We start from the raw sequence: 21,088 nt of genomic DNA, 5'->3' as shown, positions 1-21,088 counted from the left end.
ATGAGGTGAGCCCCTCTCCCCCCCAGGAGGTTGAAAAGATTTAGCATGGGCACTCAGATCACGAAAAGGTTCCACAGCTGCGCCGTTGAGAGCAATTTGACTGGCTGCAACACCACTTGATATGGCAACTGCACCACCCTTGACTGCAAAACGCTACAGAGGGTGGTGCGGACGGCCCAGTACATCCAGGATCTCTATATCAGACGGTGTCAGAAGAAGGCCCCCAAAAAATGCCAAATACTTCAGCCCCCGAAGCCATAGACTGTTCACTCTTGCTACCCTCCGGCAAACGGTACCAGAGCATCGGCTCTTGGACCAACAGGCTTCGAGACAGCTTCTACCTCCAAGCCATAAGACTGCTAAATAGTTCATGAAATGGTTACCCGGACTATCTGCATTGATCTGCATCTTGCACTGACTCTATGTACACCTGGCTTCGGAGAGCATGTCTGAGATGTCTCACATTAGAATATAGCCAACTCCCGTATCAGCAGAAATGCTCTCTGAAGCCAGGGTAGTCCCAAGAACATCACCCCCTCAGTGGCTTCAACAGTGAGGCAGTATACACCAACAGAAGAAGGTAAAGTAATAAAGAAAGGTATGAGGTGTGGTCCAACATGCCACAACACAAATCTCTCTTAAGGAAATGCCTTACAACAGTGCCCAAGAGGTAGCCATACCTCTGGTGGAATAAGCCCATTTTAGTCATTTAGCAGACGCTCTTATCCAGAGGGACTTACAGTTAATGCATTCCTCTAAAGATAGCTAGGGCGGTAACCCTTGCATATATATTTTTTTAGGGGGTAGATCAGCTTTGATATCGCAGATACAAAATAATATACAAATAAATAATTTATTCTCCAATAAAATAGCCTTCACTATCCAAAGGGGGGATAGCCCTTGCAGGGAGGCACCCAAAAGTCACAGAGGTCATTGTCGTTGTAGCGCAATACTCTCACTTCATCCAAGCAAATGCGCAAATTGCACACTGGACATAAACAGTGGAGACGCTATTCTTCCGTAGAAGTGCAGGGCGGCGGGTGGAAAGGCATTAACTCAATTTTAAGCGAGACAATTTTAATTGCCATTGTCCTTAGGCATAAAGGCGGGTTTGGGTAAAAATGTTACCCTTGATAACTCTGGGGCAAACTGTAGGCATGAATGGTGGACTGCGTGCAGCTCACTCACTCACTGTGCGGATGTAAGTGCAATCAGCAAAGATGTCTTGAATGAGAGATATTTCCAGCGGCTCAAAAGGTTGCTGTGAAATCGGCCCACGCACAAAAGAAAGATGCCAAGATGGGGCTAAAGGCTTGGAGATGCTCTCCCTTCGTAACAGAGGGTGTTTCCGTACTGTGTTGTCTCGAAGCCTACATGACAGGCAGAGATAGCGGCTGAATAGACCTTAACAGTGAACTGTTTTTCGACCACACCACCAAATGTATCCTCTCACAGGCCAAGTCTAGATGGCCATGGTTTCTTGGTGAGGGTGTAAAATCTCTCTGCCCACCTGGGTCGAAAGATCCCTGCGTAACGGTAGTTGTCAAGGCTTTTCAGAGCCTAACCAGAACCGCTAACCAGAGCCTCCCTGGCCATCGAGGGGCTAACAAGATGAGGGATAATACTTGTTCCCTCACTCTGTTTAGAGTGGGAAGTATCAAGCATAGAGGAGGAAAAGTGTAGAGAATTACCCCTTTGCCAAGCGTGTGCCAGCGCGTCCAATCCCAGTGGTGTATATCCTGCTATCGCCAAGAACAATAGACAACACGTCTTTGTGCTGTGAAGAGATCTACGGCGGCTAGACCGTATCACTCCCAGATCTGGTTCACCACCTGGGGATGGAGTCTACCCGTAACAGCACATATGTCAGAGTCAAGGCCCGCGGGCCACATCCGGCCCGCAAGAAGGTTTTTTACGGCCCCTGGGATGATCTTGATTTATTATTAGAACCGGCCCGCAGCAAGCCGGCAGCCCGCAGATCTTTTACACGCACCAATACTACATTTCCCACAATGCAAAGGTGACGCACCGAGCAGTAGGCTGCTTCATTTCAATATTTATTGGCACAGCAGTCGTCAGCATCACAGTAAAATTAACTTTCAGATACCCATCAAAAATGGCAAAACGGAAGGTGGATACTGAGAACCGGGGGTTTCAAACAAGGTGGGAGTCGGAGTATATGTTCACGAAGGTAGCTGGAAAACCTGTGTGTCTTCTGTGTGGAGAAAGTGTGGCGGTACTGAAAGAGTATAATCTGAGACGACATTATGAAACGAAACACGCGGACACACACGCGGACGCAACTGTCAAGGCCAGTTTTATTTTGGCAGAAGAGATCGCTAAATCAAAAATCATCAAAAACTGCATGATTAAAGTTTGTGACGAAGTTTGCCCAGAAAAAAAGGCAACTCTTTTTAAATGTGAGTCTGAGCAGAAACACCATTGCCGAGAGAGTAGACCAGTTGTCCATCAATCTAAAAGAGCAGCTTGTGAAAAAGGGAAAAGATTTTATTGCATATTCCTTGGCTGTGGATGAGAGCACCGACATTTCTGACATTGCCCAGTTGTCAATTTTCATCCGCGGAGTGGACTCCAGCCTAAGCGTGACAGAGGAGTTTTTGGCTTTACGTCCTATGCATGGCACAACTACGGGGCATGATTTGTATGAAGAGGTGTCAAGATGTGTAAATGAGATGGAGCTGCCTTGGGAAAAACTCGTGGGTTTGACAACCGACGGAGCACCTGCGATGTGTGGACACAGGAGCGGACTGGTGGCGAAGATACGGGAAAAGATGCAAGAGGAAAACGCGACAGGTGAGCTGACAGCTTATCATTGTATCATACACCAGGAAGCGTTGTGCGGTAAAGCCTTGAAAATGGAGCATGTAATGAGCATCATCACGCGCACAGTTAACTTTATCAGAGCCAAAGGTTTGAATCACCGCCAGTTCAAGGCATTTCTGACGGAGTTAGAAACGGAGCATGGTGATTTGCCTTATCACACAGAGGTGCGATGGCTAAGCCAGGGAAAGGTGCTTCAAAGATGTTTCGAGCTTCGTGAGGAGATTTGTCTGTTCTTGGACAGCAAAGGGAAAGACACAACACAACTCCGAGACGAAATGTTTCTGTGTGAAATGGCTTTTCTGTGTGACATTACGAGTCATCTGAATGCAATAAACTTGCAGCTGCAGGGTCGGGATCGTGTCATCTCTGATATGTACAGTACAGTGAAGGCATTTAAAACCAAACTGACTCTGTGGGAGACGCAGATGCGGAAAGAAAATTTGAGCCACTTTCCCAGCTGCCAGACCATGAAAGAGAAGCTCTCTACCAGTGCGTTCCCGAGCACACAGTTGGCTGATAAAATAGGTATGCTTGCCGCTGACTTTCGACGCCGATTTGCTGACTTTGAAGCACAAAAAAGCAGGTTGGAACTGCTCGGTAACCCATTTGCTGTTGACGTGGAAAGCTCACCACCAAACCTCCAAATGGAGTTGATTGACCTCCAATGCAATGATGCACTGAGGGCAAAATATGCGGCAGTGGGTGCTGCGGAGTTCGCCCGTTTCCTCCCCGGCACAATGCCCCAGCTGCGCATCCAGGCTGCTCAAACGTTGTCTATGTTTGGCAGCACATACCTGTGTGAACAACTGTTTTCTTTGATGAACCTGAACAAAACATCACACAGAAGTCGACTTACTGCTGAACACCTCCACTCAATTCTGAGGATTTCTTCAGCTCAGAGCCTTACCCCGAACATTGATGAACTTGTGGAAAAGATGGGACACCACCAAGTATCACCCTCAACCTCAAACAAGTGAACATTACTGTGCAATCACATATTTAGAGTTTTTACTCAGTTCAAGTTTAAAAGTTAAAATTTAATATTTGTTTTCACTGCATGTTACTTCTCCTTAAACAAAGTGTTGTTTTTGATTAATAGATTTTTGCACTTTATTTTTTTGTATTTCAATCCAATTATATTTTAAAAATATTTCAGTTGAGTGGATGATAGAAAATTGCTATTATTGTTTTTTCTTTGAAGTAAATTTAGCCCACTTTTGCTAAAATAGAAAATATAGTCTACTGATGGTGCCTTGAATACCGGTTTCTTTCATTTAATGTTCATGTTATGGGGATATTTATATAAAGGAAATTTGTCTTTTGTGTCTGTTGAAAATTAAAGATTACTGACAGAGCCATAAGAAAATATTGCTTTATTTATCTGATCATATTGTAATATATTTGTTAGGTTTTCAGTAGGTTCAATTAGGTTCACTAGACTATATGCGTCATTTAAAAAAATTTCAATGAACATTCGAACAGTCCGGCCCTCGTCTTGTAGCTGATTTTTTTATTTGGCCCTCCGTCCATTTGACTTTGACACCCCTGCGTAACAGGTTCCCTCTGGACAAAAAGTAATGAGAGGAGTCGTGCGTAATGAGAGGAAGTGTGCCATGCTCCACAGTCTTGACAGCTAGTCTGTGTCGATGCAGAGAGCTAGTGACACCCTGGTGTGTTGATGTATGCCACTACAGTCGTATTGTCTGTCCTGACAAGGATATGATAATATCGAAGGAAGAGCAAAAAGTTGATCAGTTTGAATAAAACACTGTCAGCAGTTCGAGGTAATTTATAGTGTGGCAGAGCTGTGGGGACCCTCGTGCACTTCACCCCACCCTGTTCACGACGACACTACCCCTTAGGGGAGTGCGTGAGAAGAAGATCGAAGGGCTCTTCCAGTTACGGAGCGCTGAGAGAGAGTCTGTGACAGTGGAAGCTCCTCAGAGGAGGAAGGGGAGGACCATCCTCCTCAGTAAATCTCATTTATTTATTTATTTTGTGTAACATTTAAAAAGTTAGCCTTTTTAGATAAAATGATACAAAATATATTCACAAATAATTGATTCAAACACACTGTGTTTGCAATGAAGGTCTACAGTAGCCTCAGCAGCACTCTGTAGGGTAGCACCATGGTGTAGCCGGAGGACAGCTAGCTTCACCCTTTTCCATAGACTTACACAGTAATTATGACAACTTATGGAGGACATCCGCCAACCCATCAGAGCTTTTGCAGCATGAACTGACATGTTATCCACCCAATGAAAAGATCAGAAAATGAATCTAGTATTGAAAGTATAAGCTACAGCTAGCTAGCACTGCAGTGCCTAAAATGTGGTGAGTAGTAGACTCAGAGAGAAAGACAACGGTTTTGAACAAATTAATCTCTTAAAAAAAGAAGTGCAGGTCGGGACACGAAGTAAACTGTTGGATGCCCCTCACTGCCGCTGGAGGCGTACCCCTAGGTAGGACGTCCCTTCTTTCCCCGAGGGAATTAAGTGGGCGGGATCTCGATGAGGCAGCAGCGAAGGACCGCTTCCCCGTCGGCCTCTGTTAGGAGAGTCAAACTAAGTGTTCGCAGCCTGGTGCGTTGCTGAGGGTTTTGCGTTGCAGACAATCCTGGTGCCAGCGTGTTGCCCTCTCCCTACCGCAAGGCCTTGGCTCATGGAAGGGGAGAGCGGGTTACCACGTTACCCAGATCTTGGGAACAAGCAGAAGTTAAAGGCTTCGCCTACCTTACAAAGTTCTTGTGTATCGGTTATGATGGCGACAGGCCTAAACAGTTCCTTCGGTGTGATAGGACTATGGAGGAAATCTGCCTTCTCCTTGTCCGAGAGGCTGGACATGTTGAGCCACAAGGCCGCAAGGCTCATGGCGCGCCCACAACCTTGTATGACGACTCTGGAGGCCCGGAGGTTGAGATCTGCAATGACAGATCTCGTCCCATAGGTACTGGATGACTGTGCCTTTGCCTAAGATACAGTATTACCTATCTCTAGCAACAAATTGGCCTGGTAACCCAACAGTAGGGACATTACGTTCAATTCACATACAGAACATGCTGCAGATATGTAGACCTTATGGAATATGGAGGCGGTGAAACGCTTCAGGGAGAGCAGTGCTGGTCATTGACGAGGCACTGGGGTTGAGGTGGTTAGCCAGTGACGGCTCGACCACCGGCGGCTTGCCAAAGCCCTTGTCCTCCTCCACGATCTTGAGTCTGACCACTGTCCGTCTGCAGACATCGATAAGTCCGGATCTGTCATTGGGTATCCTAGCTCCGCTGAGGTAGGAAGAGGGCCTCAAGCCTGGGGCTTCCTCTTCCCCCTCTTCTTCCTCTGGGAAGATGCCAGTCATTTCCTCATCATCAAACTTGTCAATGACAAGGTCCCATTCCCCTTCCCCCTGCAAGCAGTGGTTTCCCACTGCAAGCAGTGGTTTGAAGTCCTCTGGGTAACTCTCTGCTACCTCCACCCATGTGGGTTGTGGTTGCGTGGTAGCCTCCTCGCCTGCAGGCTGTGAGGGTGATAGGGCCCACAAAAGGACTGCTCTTCACAGCCTTCACTTGAGGGCGGTCTTGGGAAAATCCATACCGTGCACATAGTGCACGGGAAAGCGAGTGCTGACTTAGCATGTTACCCAGCTTAGCTAAGTCTTCCGGCGGGAGCTAGCCCGTTGTAGTGTTTTTAGCTAGCTTTCGAGCTAGCTAGACAAGAGACAGGAGCTAGCAATGTTACCTTTGCAGGTAGTAATGCTGGTGTGTTTAGCTAACTTTCCAGCGAGCCTTGCGGTGTGGGCTAACTAAGTCTCGATAGCTAGCTGTATACTCAAAGCAAAACTTTCCTTTTGGTCCAGTACTCAACACCATCGACAGGAGCTGAGGCCCCAAGTTTGGCAGTGTTAACCTTACTGTTCGCTTGGGAACATTTCATTAGGAAGACTTTAGTGAGCATAGTGAGCATAGTCTCTTCCGCAAGGAAGAGAGGCGAGAATGACCAGTGGGCGGGCGAGTGGCGCCTTATAAGGAGACCTGTCTGTCTCCAACAGACATTGTGTGATTGGTTGAGCCCAGTGATCAGGCGAGCAAAGTATTTGAAATTAAACCTGCTTTTCCAATGCATTTAGGCTTATCCAATGCCACATTGATATGACTGTTTGGAGTTAAGCCTAATTTCAACCAAAACCTGGAAAGGTATATCCTACAAAAAAAAAGGCTTTACAAAATGTAATGAGGGTGTTTTTATAATGTAATGATAATAACAATTCAAGTGCTCACACATAACAGAGACTCATATCTTTGGTAGAAGCACCAAATAGTGTTTTAGGGACCCATAAATGGCTGAAAATCAAGTTGATTAAGATTTTCCTCCTATCAATAGCCCATCATCAGCTGTTAGAATATCAAAACTGACCAGCGGATCAGTAGTATTTCACTCTATTATGGTTACCTTTGACCAGAAAGATCAGTGAACACAAACATTGGTCAATAGAGAGCAACAGATCACAGGGTTTTGTTCTAGCCCTGCACTAAGTTAGGTAATTAATTTCAATAAGATCATGAAGTTGATTGGTTAAATCAGGTGGGCAGGAGATGACATGGTAGGCTATCTGCCAGAGCCTACTGTTAGTATTCAGTATGTGGTTCAGTGCTGGGCTGCCCCTCCACAATGTTTGGCCTCTGAGGCCCCTCTCAGGGCCCGCTCCTCCTTTAGGTTAGCCTCCTTTAACTCCTCTCTGGCTCTCTGCAGCAGCTCTGGGCACAGCAGCACATCCAGTGCTGTCATGGCCAGGGCCTTGGCCGCCCGCAGGGTGTAGAACTGAGCTTTATCATCACCTAGACGATGGATTCAGAGACACACACAAGTAAGCCTATGTGAAAAATGGTTGAATACTATATTACATAATATACAGTACCAGTCAAAAGTTTGGACACACCTACTCATTGCAGGGTTTTTCTTTATGTGTACTATTTTCTACATTGTAGGATAATAGTGAAGACATCAAAACTAGGAAATAACACATATGGAATCATGTAGTAACCAAAAAAGTGTTAAACAAATCAAAATATATTTTATATTTGAGATCCTTCAAAGTAGCCACCCTTTGCCTTGATGACAGCTTTACACACTCTTGGCATTCTCTCAACCAGCTTCATGAGGTAGCCACCTGGAATGCATTTCAAATAACAGGTGTGCTTGTTAAAAGTTAATTTGTGGAATTTCTTTCCTTCTTAATGCATTTGAGCCAATCAGTGGGGGGGGGGGGGGTATATATAGAAGATAGCCCTATTTGGTAAAATACCAAGTCCATTTTATGGCAAGAACAGCTCAAAAAAAGCAAAGAGAAATGACAATAGATCATTACTTCAAGGCATGAAGGTCAGTCAATATGGAAAATTTAAAGAACTTTGAAAGTTCCTTCAAGTGCAGTCGCAAAAACCATCAAGCGCTACGATGAACGGCTCTCATGATGACCGCCACAGGAAAAGAAGACCCAGAGTTATCTTTGCTGCAGAGGATAAATTCATTAGAGTTACAAGCCTCAAAATTGCAGCCCAAAATTGCAGCCCAAATAAATGCTTCACAAATTCAAGTAACAGACACTCTTTGCACACTCTTGGCATCAAGAGTGTTACACACTTTTTTGGTTACTACATGATTCCATATGTGTAATTTCATAGTTTTGATGTCTTCACTATTATTCTAAAATGTAGAAAAAAGTACAAATAAAGAAAAACCATTGGTGTCCAAACTTTTGACTGGTACTGTACCTATATTTTCACTGGACAGCTACTGTAAAACAGGGGTAGGCAAACCTGTTTGTGTTTCATACATATTTTTTATTTTTATGCTGCACTCATATTTGCCCTTCTGGGACAATAAAGACTTACTGAACTGAACTGGGATTTTTTTTTTTAAATCTATCTAATGGAGTAGACTACAGCTCATTCAGAAAGTATTCAGACCCCTTCCCCTTTTCCACATTTTGATACGTTACAGACTCTAAAATTGATTCAATGATTTCTTTCCCTCATCAATCTACACACAATACCCCATAATGACAAAGCAAAAACAGTTTTTTAGAAATGTTTGCAGATTTATATATATATATTAAAAAAAACTCAATTACATAAGTATTCACACATTTTGATATCAGACACGAAATTTAACTCAGGTGCATCCTGTTTCCATTGGTCATCCATAAGATGTTTCTTCAACTTGATTGGAGTCCACCCGTGGTAAATTCCATTGATTGGACATGATTTGAAAAGGCACACCTGTCTATATAAGGTCCCACAGTTGACAGTGCATGTCAGAGCAAAAACCAAGACATGAGGTTAAAGAAATTGTCCGTAGAGCTCCGAGACAGGATTGTGTCGCGGCACAGATCTGGGGAATGGCAACATTGAAGATCCCCAAGAACACAGTGGCCTCCATCATTCTTAAATTAAAGAAGTTTGGCACACAGCCAAGACAGCCACTCCTGCGTTTCGGGACAAGTCTCTGAATGTCCTTGAGTGGCCCCAATCCACCCTGACAGAGCTTGAAAGAATTTGCAGAGAAGAATGGAAGAAACTCTCCAAAGACAGGTCTGCCAAGCTTGTAGTGTCATACCCAAGAAGACTCAAGGCTGTAATCGCTGCCAAAGGTGCTTCAACAAAGTACTGAGTAAAGAGTCTGAATACTTATGTAAATGTTATATTTCAGTGTTTTATTTTTAATACATTTGCTACAATTTCAGAAAACCTGTTTTGGCTTTTTCATTATGGGGTATTGTGTATAGATTGATGAGGGGAAAAAACAATTTATTCAATTTTAGAATAAGGCTGTAACATAACAAAATGTGGAAAAAGTCAAGGGGTCTGAATACTTTCCGAATGCACCGTGTCTACTGTGTTTCTAATTGATTTCAGGGGTATGACAAAGACATACCAGCAGCTACGGTGTATTCCTCTGTGTGGTTTAGAGCATCTGAGCCAATGTAAAAGTAAGGGTGGATTCCGGGAACAATAAAAGACACATTGCCAAAGTCTGTGGAGCCTGTGGAGATTACAAACAATCAAAGGTCTTTCATTCTACATTACAGCATTACAGTTTCATTGTATAACAAGAACATTGCCTCTTAGTTCTTCCAATGACCACAATACGGCCTGTGGAAAGCACAGTGAGGGATGCACTATTGAGTTGCTGTCTTACCAGAGGTGTTTTTGAGGACATCTTCATCTGTAGTGAATTCCATCCCCAAAGCCTTGCCGTTTACCTCATACAACCCGTGCAGGGTGGGATTCCGCAGGACATTGTGAAAGGCATTCCTTGCGAACTCCAGTTCAACCTTTAAAAATATATATATTTTTGGTGAATCGCTTTGGATCAGGGTTAGGGTCAATTTGGAATTTCTGAATTTAATTATATTCAACTCAATGGCCACACCCAACAGGAATCAGAATTTGAATATCCTGTAAAAGTAACCGCCTCTTTACTGCCGTATCATGTCCCCTAATCTTTTGAATGGGCTTGATGATTATATTAGCAAATGCGTGAAAAACGCAGTCATTGATATACAGTGCCTTCGGAAAGTATTCACAATTCCTTACTTTATTCTACGTTTTGTTGTGTTACAGCCTGCATTTTTAAATGGATTTTTATTGAGATTGTGCCTCTGATCTACACACAATACCCCATAATGTCAAAGTGGAATTTGGTTTGTAGAGAAATTTTGAAATTAATAAAAAAAAATGTAACTTAATAATCTTGTGTCAATAAGTATTCAAACTCTTTGTTATGGCTAGCTTAAATAAGTTCAGGAGTAAAAATGTGCTTAACATATCACATAATGAGTTGCAAGGTTTCATTCCGTGTTCAATAAGTCCAGAGCATCTTATCTGAGTTTGACAGTTGTTTCACTGACTTTGCATCACTTGAGCCTATTGCCACTTATATGTGCTTTCCATTTGGCACAGACATAAATGTGGAAGTCATTGCCTCCAAAATGGGATCACATGTTCAGTTGGACACAACTATAGCAGAAACTGAAATTCTCACCCTTCAAAATGACATTCAGCTGAACTCCAGGGCAACCACTGAGATGAAGGAAGAGTTCTGGGAGCTACTGCTAGAGAAGTATCCCAACATAAGAAGATGTGCTCTCAACTTAACAGCCCTTTTTGGATCTAGCTACCTCTGTGAGTCTGCATTTTCTCACATTAAGTACAGATCTACTATGACTGATGACCACTTTGTGGCCTGCATGAGACTTGCAACAAGTTGCTACAGCCTTGACAATGAAAAACTACTAGTATCCACGCAATGCCAAAAGTAACACTAAGGTAGGAAATTAAATTAGTTGCACTTATTTGTGGAAAACATGTTATTGGTCCACATTATATTTGGGTATCAAATAGCAGCAGGTCCATACTCAGTGGTGTGTTGGTTGGTTTAGATTGGTTTAGATTTAGAGACTGGTAGATCTCATCAGACTGGCAAATTAAAAAGTAGATCTCACATCAAAGAAGATTGGGTACACCTGCTCTACAGAATAAAAATATTCCAAAACATGCATCCTGTTTGCAACAAGGCACTTTAGTAATACTGCCAAAAATGTAGCAACGAAATGAATAGAAGGCGGTATGATTGGGGCAAATCCAACACAACACATCACTGAGTACCACTCTTCATATTTTCAAGCATGGGCGTGGCTGCATCATGTTATGGGTATGTTTGTCATCGGCAAGGGCTAGGGAGTTTTTGGGGATAAAAAGGTACTGAATACAGGCAAAATCCTAGAGGAAAACCTGGTTCAGTCTGCTTTCCAACAGAGACTGGGAGACAAATTAATCTTTCAGAAGGACAATAACCTAAAAGAAATCTACACTGGAGTTGCTTACAAAGACGATATAGAATGTTCCTAAGTGACCTAGTTACAGTTGACATAAATCGGCTTGAAATCAAGACATGAAAATGGCTGTTTGGCAATGATATTCAAAATAACTTGACATAGCTTGAATTTTTTTTAAAGAATAATGGACAAATATTGTACAACCCAGGTGTGCAAAGCTCTTATAGACTTACCTAAAAAGACTCACAGCTGTAATCGCCGCCAAAGGTGCATCTACAACAAAGTATTGACTCAGGGGTGTGAATACTTCTGTAAATGAGATATTTCTGTATTTCTATTTTCAATCAATTTGATAGAATTTCTGAAAAAAAAAAAAACTTTGTGATTATGGGGTATTGTCTGTAGATGGGTGAGAAAACAACAATATTTAACCAATTTTGAATTCAGGCTTTAACACAACAAAATGTGGAATAAGTTAAGGAATATAAATACTTTCTGAAGGCACAATTATATTTGTGTTTGTGGATATCATTCAAAAAGCCTACACCAGTTAAAAGACTAGGGAAATGATGCATCACTTGCTTAGCATATTGAATTTGAATTGAAGGAAGTAGAATTGAATTCAAACCAATTCAAAGAAATCAATGGAGACATGAAACATGAGTCTCAAACATTTTGCCAAAAGCATCTGCCACTTATTACTGCAAAGAATATAGATATTATTTCAAATATAAACTGGATTATATAACTGAAAGATGCCAAACAGTATTTTGTTTGTATTTTTGCCATGATGTGTTAGGTTGCTCCCTTCAATTCTAGAGTGTTTGATCTAACGCATTCTGGGAAATTATTTTCCCCCATAATATTATTCAACATGTAAGTGAATTATGAATTATTACAGACAACCTACAAAATGTTCTTAGAATTTTTCCAAAGGACTGTAATTATTTAAATAGACTTTAAGATGAGTTTTAAATATGAAATGTTTCAAGAACATGTTAAACATAGTATTGGTAACCATACATGATGTCAAAATAAACATGTGCGTAATGATGTATGCAATAAATTATCCATTTTAATTTCAATGAATTTCATTGAATTAAATTCTACTTCCTTTCAATCAAATTCAATAAAAAATGCTGCTTCCTGTGGAGTGAGGCCAATTAGAATGTAATTAAAATTCAAAAATTAAATTTTAATTATAGACTAATTCATAACTCAATTCAGAATTTAATTAATTTTCCTACTTTGGAAAATTATGTTGAGGAAATTTGTTTGTTAAATATAACAATAATTTGTGTGACACGCAAAAAGATAAGTTATTCACATACAGTGCCTTGCGAAAGTATTCGCCCCCCTTGAACTTTGCAACCTTTTGGCACATTTCAGGCTTCAAACATAAAGATATAAAACTGTATTTTTTTTGTGAAGAATCAACAACAAGTGGGACACAATCATGAAGTGGAACGACATTTATTGGATATTTCAAACTTTTTTAACAAATCAAAAACTGAAAAATTGGGCGTGCAAAATTATTCAGCCCCTTTACTTTCAGTGCAGCAAACTCTCTCCAGAAGTTCAGTGAGGATCTCTGAATGATCCAATGTTGACCTAATGACTAATGATGATAAATGATGATGAATACAATCCACCTGTGTGTAATCAAGTCTCCGTATAAATGCACCTGCACTGTGATAGTCTCAGAGGTCCATTAAAAGTGCAGAGAGCATCATGAAGAACAAGGAACACACCAGGCAGGTCCGAGATACTGTTGTGAAGAAGTTTAAAGCCGGATTTGGATACAAAAAGATTTCCCAAGCTTTAAACATCCCCAAGGAGCACTGTGCAAGCGATAATATTGAAATGGAAGGAGTATCAGACCACTGCAAATCTACCAAGACCTGGCCGTCCCTCTAAACTTTCAGCTCATGCAAGGAGAAGACTGATCAGAGATGCAGCCAAGAGGCCCATGATCACTCTGGATGAACTGCAGAGATCTACAGCTGAGGTGGGAGACTCTGTCCATAGGACAACAATCAGTCGTATATTGCACAAATCTGGCCTTTATGGAAGAGTGGCAAGAAGAAAGCCATTTCTTAAAGATATCCATAAAAAGTGTTGTTTAAAGTTTGCCACAAGCCACCTGGGAGACACACCAAACATGTGGAAGAAGGTGCTCTGGTCAGATGAAACCAAAATTGAACTTTTTGGCAACAATGCAAAACGTTATGTTTGGCGTAAAAGCAACACAGCTGAACACACCATCCCCACTGTCAAACATGGTGGTGGCAGCATTATGGTTTGGGTCTGCTTTTCTTCAGCAGGGACAGGGAAGATGGTTAAAATTGATGGGAAGATGGATGGAGCCAAATACAGGACCATTCTGGAAGAAAACCTGATGGAGTCTGGAAAAGACCTGAGACTGGGATGGAGATTTGTCTTCCAACAAGACAATGATCCAAAACATAAAGCAAAATCTACAATGGAATGGTTCAAAAATCAACATATCCAGGTGTTAGAATGGCCAAATCAAAGTCCAGACCTGAATCCAATCGAGAATCTGTGGAAAGAACTGAAAACTGCTGTTCACAAATGCTCTCCATCCAACCTCACTGAGCTCGAGCTGTTTTGCAAGGAGGAATGGGAAAAAATGTCAGTCTCTCGATGTGCAAAACTGATAGAGACATACCCCAAGCGACTTACAGCTGTAATCGCAGCAAAAGGTGGCACTACAAAGTATTAACTTAAGGGGGCTGAATAATTTTGCACGCCCAATTTTTCAGTTTTTGATTTGTTAAAAAAGTTTGAAATATCCAATAAATGTCGTTCCACTTTATGATTGTGTCCCACTTGTTGTTGATTCTTCACAAAAAAATACAGTTTTATATCTTTGTTTGAAGCCTGAAATGTGGCAAAAGGTCGCAAAGTTCAAGGGGGCCGAATACTTTCGCAAGGCACTGTATTTCTCTTAAATTATTATTTTTCTTCTTTGTGGTGATTTTGTCATTGTGCTTACTTCACAGCCAGTTGCCATGGCAGCGGCTCTAAAACACATCTCAGCCTTGGCCTTGATGGTGGGCAAGTCTTTACGTAAGGGAGTTCGGAGATAGTACTCCAGCTCTGTGTAGGCAGGGATGATGTTGGGTTTCACCCCTCCATGCTTGATGATACCTGCACAGGACCACACAAGGAAGCAATGTAGAACTATATTTGGTAAATGTTTGCTGCATAGAGTTTGCAGGCCTCCCATTCCTTCTGCGTAGAGTTTAAAATGGCTCTGAAGTTGTTATTGTGGAAATAAATATTACTCTTGAGGACAAGATCAGGAGGAACATACAGTACGTGTTTATGTTAACTGAGCTGTCCCTCACCGTGGATTCTCCAGTCTGGCTTGAGTTGCTGTCTGAGCACTGAAAGGTTATTGTAGGCAAGGACAGCAGCGTCCAGCGCGTTGACCCCTTCCCAGGGATAGGCTGCAGCATGAGATGCCTTGCCATGGTATCTCACTATGACACTGGAAATAGAAAAATTGTGCCAAAACGCTGGTCTTTACCCATAAAATATTGGGAGCATATTTAGAGTGTGTGACTATCTGAATATATATATATATATATTTTTAAACAAGTTTACTATTCTATTAGTCAGTACCACTTACAACATTTTTGAGTGTGTATCAACTTATGCCTTTCACTTGTAATGAAACAAGAAACCAGACCTAGGCCTCAGAGTCATGACGTTGGTCTGGTTTATTCTGAGATTCATCAGCGGTATCTCACATGTTGCAACTGGTCTGACTGCAGCCTGAAATAGCACTGCAATGCAGCTAGGGGCCCCAGTACAGAGTTCATGCATATTTTACAAGGGGTTCTCTGCCAACAATGGATTGCACTCTACAACATGGATCTCTACCTAATATGTTTTCCGTTCTAGCAGCCATTAACTATGACAAGTGGGATTATGAAAGATTGCGTATGTTTCCCAAATGTACCCTTTTAGTAGTGCGCTATAAAAGGAATGTAGTGCCATCGGGTGCCACAAAAATACAATTAGACTGTTGTGTGTGAGCCCTTGAAATAACCTTACTCGTGTTCAGCCACATCTGGCAGCCAGGAAGCATCCTCCTGTGAGGGATGAGCCATGAATACCACGTCCATGCCATCAAACGCTCTCTCTCTTATCAGGTCGATTTTACCCCCTCCATCCTCTTCTGCTGGGGTTCCCAACACTGTCACCTGTGGAGGAAGAGTTGGCTGGTCAATGTGTCCAGAAAATGAGCATTAGGTTCATGCAAATCCTATTTTACAATGCACTCAAGAAAGATGCTTCAGGTTATTGGATGTGTAAGGGAGGTTACTCTAGAGTTGGGGGTTTCAGTGAGGTGGCAACAATGCAGAGCTGATTTTCTTTCCCAGCGTGAGGCTTTTATTTGCATGTGGAGATAATAGCCAGCTATATTTATAGGCAATGATTTTTTATAAAGACTTCCCCATATGCGTTCTCCTGTTCTATTGGTTTTCTTTCCAGGTTATTTCATTGTCAAGCAGCCAAAGGCATTATCCTACTCATATTTGCAACCCATGATAGTTGTTGCATCTTCAAATCCCTCCTCTTTCTAAACGGATATTTCCATATCTGTCGATGAAACCGCTTGCATGTGCGGTGCGCATTTTAGAATGTGTTTTCCCGCAAATTGCATTTTTGAACATTTACGCTTAGGCCTACTGCTGTGTGTACATTGTTATTTTGTGTTTGATGCACCATTCTCTGTAAACCCTAGACACAGTTGTGCTTGACAAACCCAGAAAGCCCGCCAGTTTCTGAGATCCTGGAGCTGGCGAGCCTGGCACAGACGATCGATCATACCATGCTCAAAGTCGCTTTGGTCACTTGTTGTGCCCATTCTAATGTTCAACCAAACAGTAACTGAATGGCTCGATGTCTGTCTGTCTGCCTGCTTTAGCAAGTCACGGCCACTTGACTCAATGTCTGTAGGAACAAACCATTTTCGTGAACGTTTGAGAACAACTGGACAATAGAACTCACAGGGCTGAGCTTGCATTATGCAGGTTTACATCGTGTAGGCCTATGCAACTGCAATTTAAAAAGCAACTCACAGTCTATGCCATCACTGTTGTGTTGTTTTTATAACATTCAGGTAGGCTAATAATTGTGGATTGAAAAGGTCAAGGTAGCCTAGCCAGCCCAAGTTGTCACATTCACATTTTCAGAAAATGAATTTATCCAACATTACAAATGTCTTCATCCTTGCCAGGGGGGACAAGGCCTGTAGCATATGCAGCTGCAGTTGTAATCAGTAGCCTACAGTTGATCAGACTGAAAAATCACCACGTTTCCATCACATATTTTTTCAATTTAACTGGGCAAGCCAATTCTTATTTACAATGAAGGCCTAACCCAGTCAAACCCGGACGACTCTGGGCCAATTGTGCGTTGCCCAATCAGGCCGGATAGGATTCAGCTTGGATTCGAACCAAGGTCTGTAGTGACGCCTCTTGCACTAAGACGCAGTGCCGTAGACTGCTGCGCCACTCGGGACATACAGCATGTCAGATCGGTAATGTTTAGGTGTAGGCTGATGCAACATTTCTGTGAAGAGTTTGTGCTTGTTTAGGTGGGAGTGAGGTGTTTTCACTTTTGCTTTATTCACGGCCAGGGAATTTATCTGAGGTCGTGCAACCCGATACGATTCATGGTTGCTGCGTTCACGTCGTGAGAACATAGCAGGGGTGAAATGTAGGTGCAACTCGATATGATATGTGCCTCTGTTCACGACAGGGGAACTGAGCAGGAGTTAACGACTTCAGTGAAACTCCACGTGATTATTGCATTCATATGTTCTGGTGTTGCACTTGCATTCAGTAGTGTCTATGAGTCACGTGATTATGAAGAAAGGACACAGATGGTTCCTGATGTTAGAGATTCACTGTGGTGTTAAACAGAACAACTGGTGCTGTGAGATTAGGATATCAGGATCTGTAACAGTAAAGCAAAGGATCGCAATATATGGGAAAATGGAATGGCTGCAGTTTTGCCGTTATGAGAACATGATGAATGGAATGCTAAGGCATAAATGTACTAAAGTGTGTATTCTTATTCTGCCCTTTTGCTGTAGGCCTATTAATGTTATGTATTATGTCATGCTTTCTGTTTTGTGTGGTCCCCGGAAATATCGCTGCTGTAGCTAATGAGGAGCCTAATAAAATACTAAACACTAAAATGAACACTGGAGGTAAGTGGAGAGCGTGCTTTGCACTTGGGCGTGCCTTGTGGCCGGCTCGCACGACCGGTTATGTCGGTGAGACACACAGAACCTGTTTCCAATATGGACTGCTAAATTGTGCAAGAGTTGACAAACCATGAAGCAAAACAGTAGGCATACTTTCTCATTCTTGTTAACGCTTTTGAATCAACATTTTCATGTAACTGTGAGCATGCGCGTAAAATACATCTTCAAACATTTTACCTGTACAGGGACGGGGAAATCGGGTGTGTGTTCTACCAAAGCTTTTAATCCGATCGCTGCAGCAGCTCCTATTTCCGCAATGAGGTTATGGCCACATGCATGTCCAATGCCTGGCAGTGCGTCGTATTCACTCAAGAAACCAACATTTATGACATTATTGTTCTCCTTGCCACCGACAGGTCCCCATATGGCACGGAATGCTGTCTCGAGCTTAAAATGACTGTCCACAGTCCATCCCTTCTCCTCTGAGAAAAATGTAACTAACCTGTCGTGGGACTTTCTTTCTTCATATGCGAGTTCTGGGCAACTCCATATGTCTTTACTAAGACGATGAAGCCTGTCCTTGGCTTCGTCGATACAACTGCCAACTTTTTGTTTTAGCTCCAGGAGCGTATCTGTAGCGTGCTGAGCCATTTATAACGAGTCGACTGAGTCAGCGCTAAACACTGGACTGCAGACAGTAGGGAGTCTTCATTTGCTCAGATTGACTGGAGTGTTGGATTTTAAATCTTGGTCAAAGGGCATGTTTATGTTTTATAACGGGAATGTTACACCAGGGCCGGACTACTGCATTTGGGGCCCGGGGCACCGACAGTTTTTGGGGGATCAGCCAATTTACTGCATTTCAACACATTTTGCCATGGTGCATTGAAAACAATGTGCTGTTTTATAATGCTATTCTATACATTTTGTAATGAGGCTAAATGAAAATGCTGCCGTTTTAAAGCACATTTTCTGCAATTCTACAGTTTTTGCCATGGGGCAGAGATTTTTGTTGCTATTTTATAGCGCATCTCATGCTTTTGTTCACATTTTGCCATGAGGCGGGGAGAAAATGTGGCAGTTTTAAAGTTAATTTCCTGCTAGTCTACACCTTTTGCTATCATATCTGCCCCTCCCCCCCAAAAAAATATATATATTATCCTACTTGAAGAATAGCTCTATAGTCGTGGCCAAAAGTTGAGAATGACACAAATATTACTTTTCACAGAGTTTGCTGCTTCAGTGTCTTTAGATACTTTTGTCAGATGTTACAATGGAATACTGAAGTATAATTACAAGCATTTCATAAGTGTCAAAGGCTTTTATTGACAATTACATGAAGTGGATGCAAAGAGTCAATATTTGCAGCGTTGACCCTTCTTTTTCAAGGCCTCTGCAATCCTCCTTGGCATGCTGTCAATTAACTTCTGGGCCACATCCTGACTGATGGCAGCCCATTCTTGCATAATCAATGCTTGGAGTTTGTCAGAATTTGTGGGGTTTTGTTTGTCCACCTGCCTCTTGAGGATTGACCACAAGTTCTCAATAGGATTAAGGTCTGGGGGGTTTCCTGGCCATGGACCCAAAATATCAATGATTTGTTCCCCAAGCCATTTAGTTATCACTTTGCCTTATGGCAAGGTGCTCCATCATGCTGGAAAATGCATTGTTCATCGCCAAACTGTTCCTGGATGGTTGGGAGAAGTTTCTCTCGGAGGATGTGTTGGTACCGTTCTTTATTCATGGCTGTGTTCTTAGGCAAAATGTGAGTGAGCCCACTGCCTTGGCTGAGAAGCAACCCCACACATGAATGGTCTCAGGATGCTTTACTGTTGGCATGACACAGGACTGATGGTAGCGCTCACCTTGTCTTCTCCGGACAAGCTTTTTTTCCGGATGCCCCAAACAATCGGAAAGGGGATTCATCAGAGAAAATGACTTTACCCCAGTCCTCAGCAGTCTAATCCCTGTACCTTTTTCAGAATATCAGTCTGTCCCTGATGTTTTTCCTGGAAAGAAGTGGCTTCTTTGCTGTCCTTCTTGACACCAGGCCATCCTCCAAAAGTATTCGCCTCACTGTGTGTGCAGATGCACTCACGCCTGCCTGTTGCCATTCCTGAGCAAGCTCTGTACTGGTGGTGCCCTGATCCCGCAGCTGAATCAACTTTAGGAGACGGTCCTGGCGCTTGTTGGACTTTCTTGGGTGCCCTGGAGCCTCCTTCACAACAACTGAACCCCTCTCCTTGAAGTTCTTGATGATCCGATAAATGGTTGATTTAGGTGCAATCTTACTGGCAGCAATATCCTTGCCTGTGAAGCCCTTTTTGTGCAAAGCAATGATGACGGCACGTGTTTCCTTGCAGGTAACCATGGTTGACAGAGGAAGAACAATGATTCCAAGCACCACCCTCCTTTTGAAGCTTCCAGTCTGTTATTCAAACTCAATCAGCATGACAGAGTGATCTCCAGCCTTGTCAACACGTACACCTGTGTTAACAAGAGAATCACTAACATGTCAGCTGGTCCACAAATGCAGTGAATTTTTTTTTTTTTGGGGGGGGGGGTTCAGTTAATTTGCATGGCAAAGAGGGATTTGCAAATAATCTGATAACTCTTCAAAACATTCTGGAGTACATGCAAATTGCCATCATACAAACTGAGGCAGCAGACTTTGTGAAAATGTATATTTGTGTCATTCTTAAAACTTTTGGCCACGACTATGTGCCAGATCAAATGTTCTTCAGGCTGAGTAAACATGTTGCATAATGATATATGGTCAGAGGGGGCACTCTCATCCATTTACTTCAGTCTAGAACAGCAATTCAGATACATTCAGCCTGGTTGAATTAAACAAGGTTAGTTGCACTGTTCAAAGTGAGCACACTGCATTACATTGTTGCTAGTTTATTTTTTACTGTTGTGTAACTTATCAACCACTACCATTAAAACTGAAACTAGAGTACTACTCGTTCTCTGATGTTGTATACAGATGTAGGATCTTCATTTGTGCAGGTTTGCTACAGCAGGAAAATAATGCTGCAGCAACAGGAAATGTGAATTATAATTAATGGAAGAGTTGATACATTTTCATAAGGAAAAATCAAGTCTGAAATTTCAAAGTGGAAATTAAACTTCAGAAGCCTTTTTAAGCCAAAAATAAAAAAT

The 21,088-nt window shown here is 42.3% G+C and overlaps 1 protein-coding gene across 5 annotated transcripts; it reads right to left on the bottom strand.

Annotated features, from left to right (window-relative positions):
* Positions 1-7,065: 7,065 nt before the first annotated feature.
* On the bottom strand, positions 7,066-19,526 carry LOC110522108 (xaa-Arg dipeptidase). Of its 5 annotated transcripts, none has more exons than XM_021600232.3 (7): positions 18,161-19,526; positions 15,760-15,908; positions 15,048-15,190; positions 14,693-14,847; positions 10,038-10,173; positions 9,774-9,881; positions 7,066-7,675 (listed from the first exon to the last, which is right to left on the bottom strand). In XM_021600232.3, the coding sequence occupies exons 1-7, from the start codon at positions 18,572-18,574 to the stop codon at positions 7,485-7,487; spliced, it is 1,296 nt and encodes a 431-aa protein (XP_021455907.1). In that variant the 5' UTR covers positions 18,575-19,526; the 3' UTR covers positions 7,066-7,484. The 5 variants fall into 5 exon arrangements, with proteins under 5 accessions (XP_021455907.1, XP_090088625.1, XP_090088626.1 ...); XM_090232499.1 differs by having other exon boundaries at positions 18,426-18,613; XM_090232500.1 differs by lacking the exon at positions 15,048-15,190 and having other exon boundaries at positions 18,161-18,590.
* Between the last annotated feature and the right edge of the window lie 1,562 nt (positions 19,527-21,088).

Source organism: Oncorhynchus mykiss, chromosome 4, assembly GCF_057628025.1.
Source record: "Oncorhynchus mykiss isolate SJ-2025 chromosome 4, ASM5762802v1, whole genome shotgun sequence".
NCBI classification, from domain to species: Eukaryota; Metazoa; Chordata; class Actinopteri; order Salmoniformes; family Salmonidae; genus Oncorhynchus; species Oncorhynchus mykiss.
Note: the sequence above shows the minus strand (reverse complement) of the source record. Positions and strands in the feature narration are given on the sequence as shown.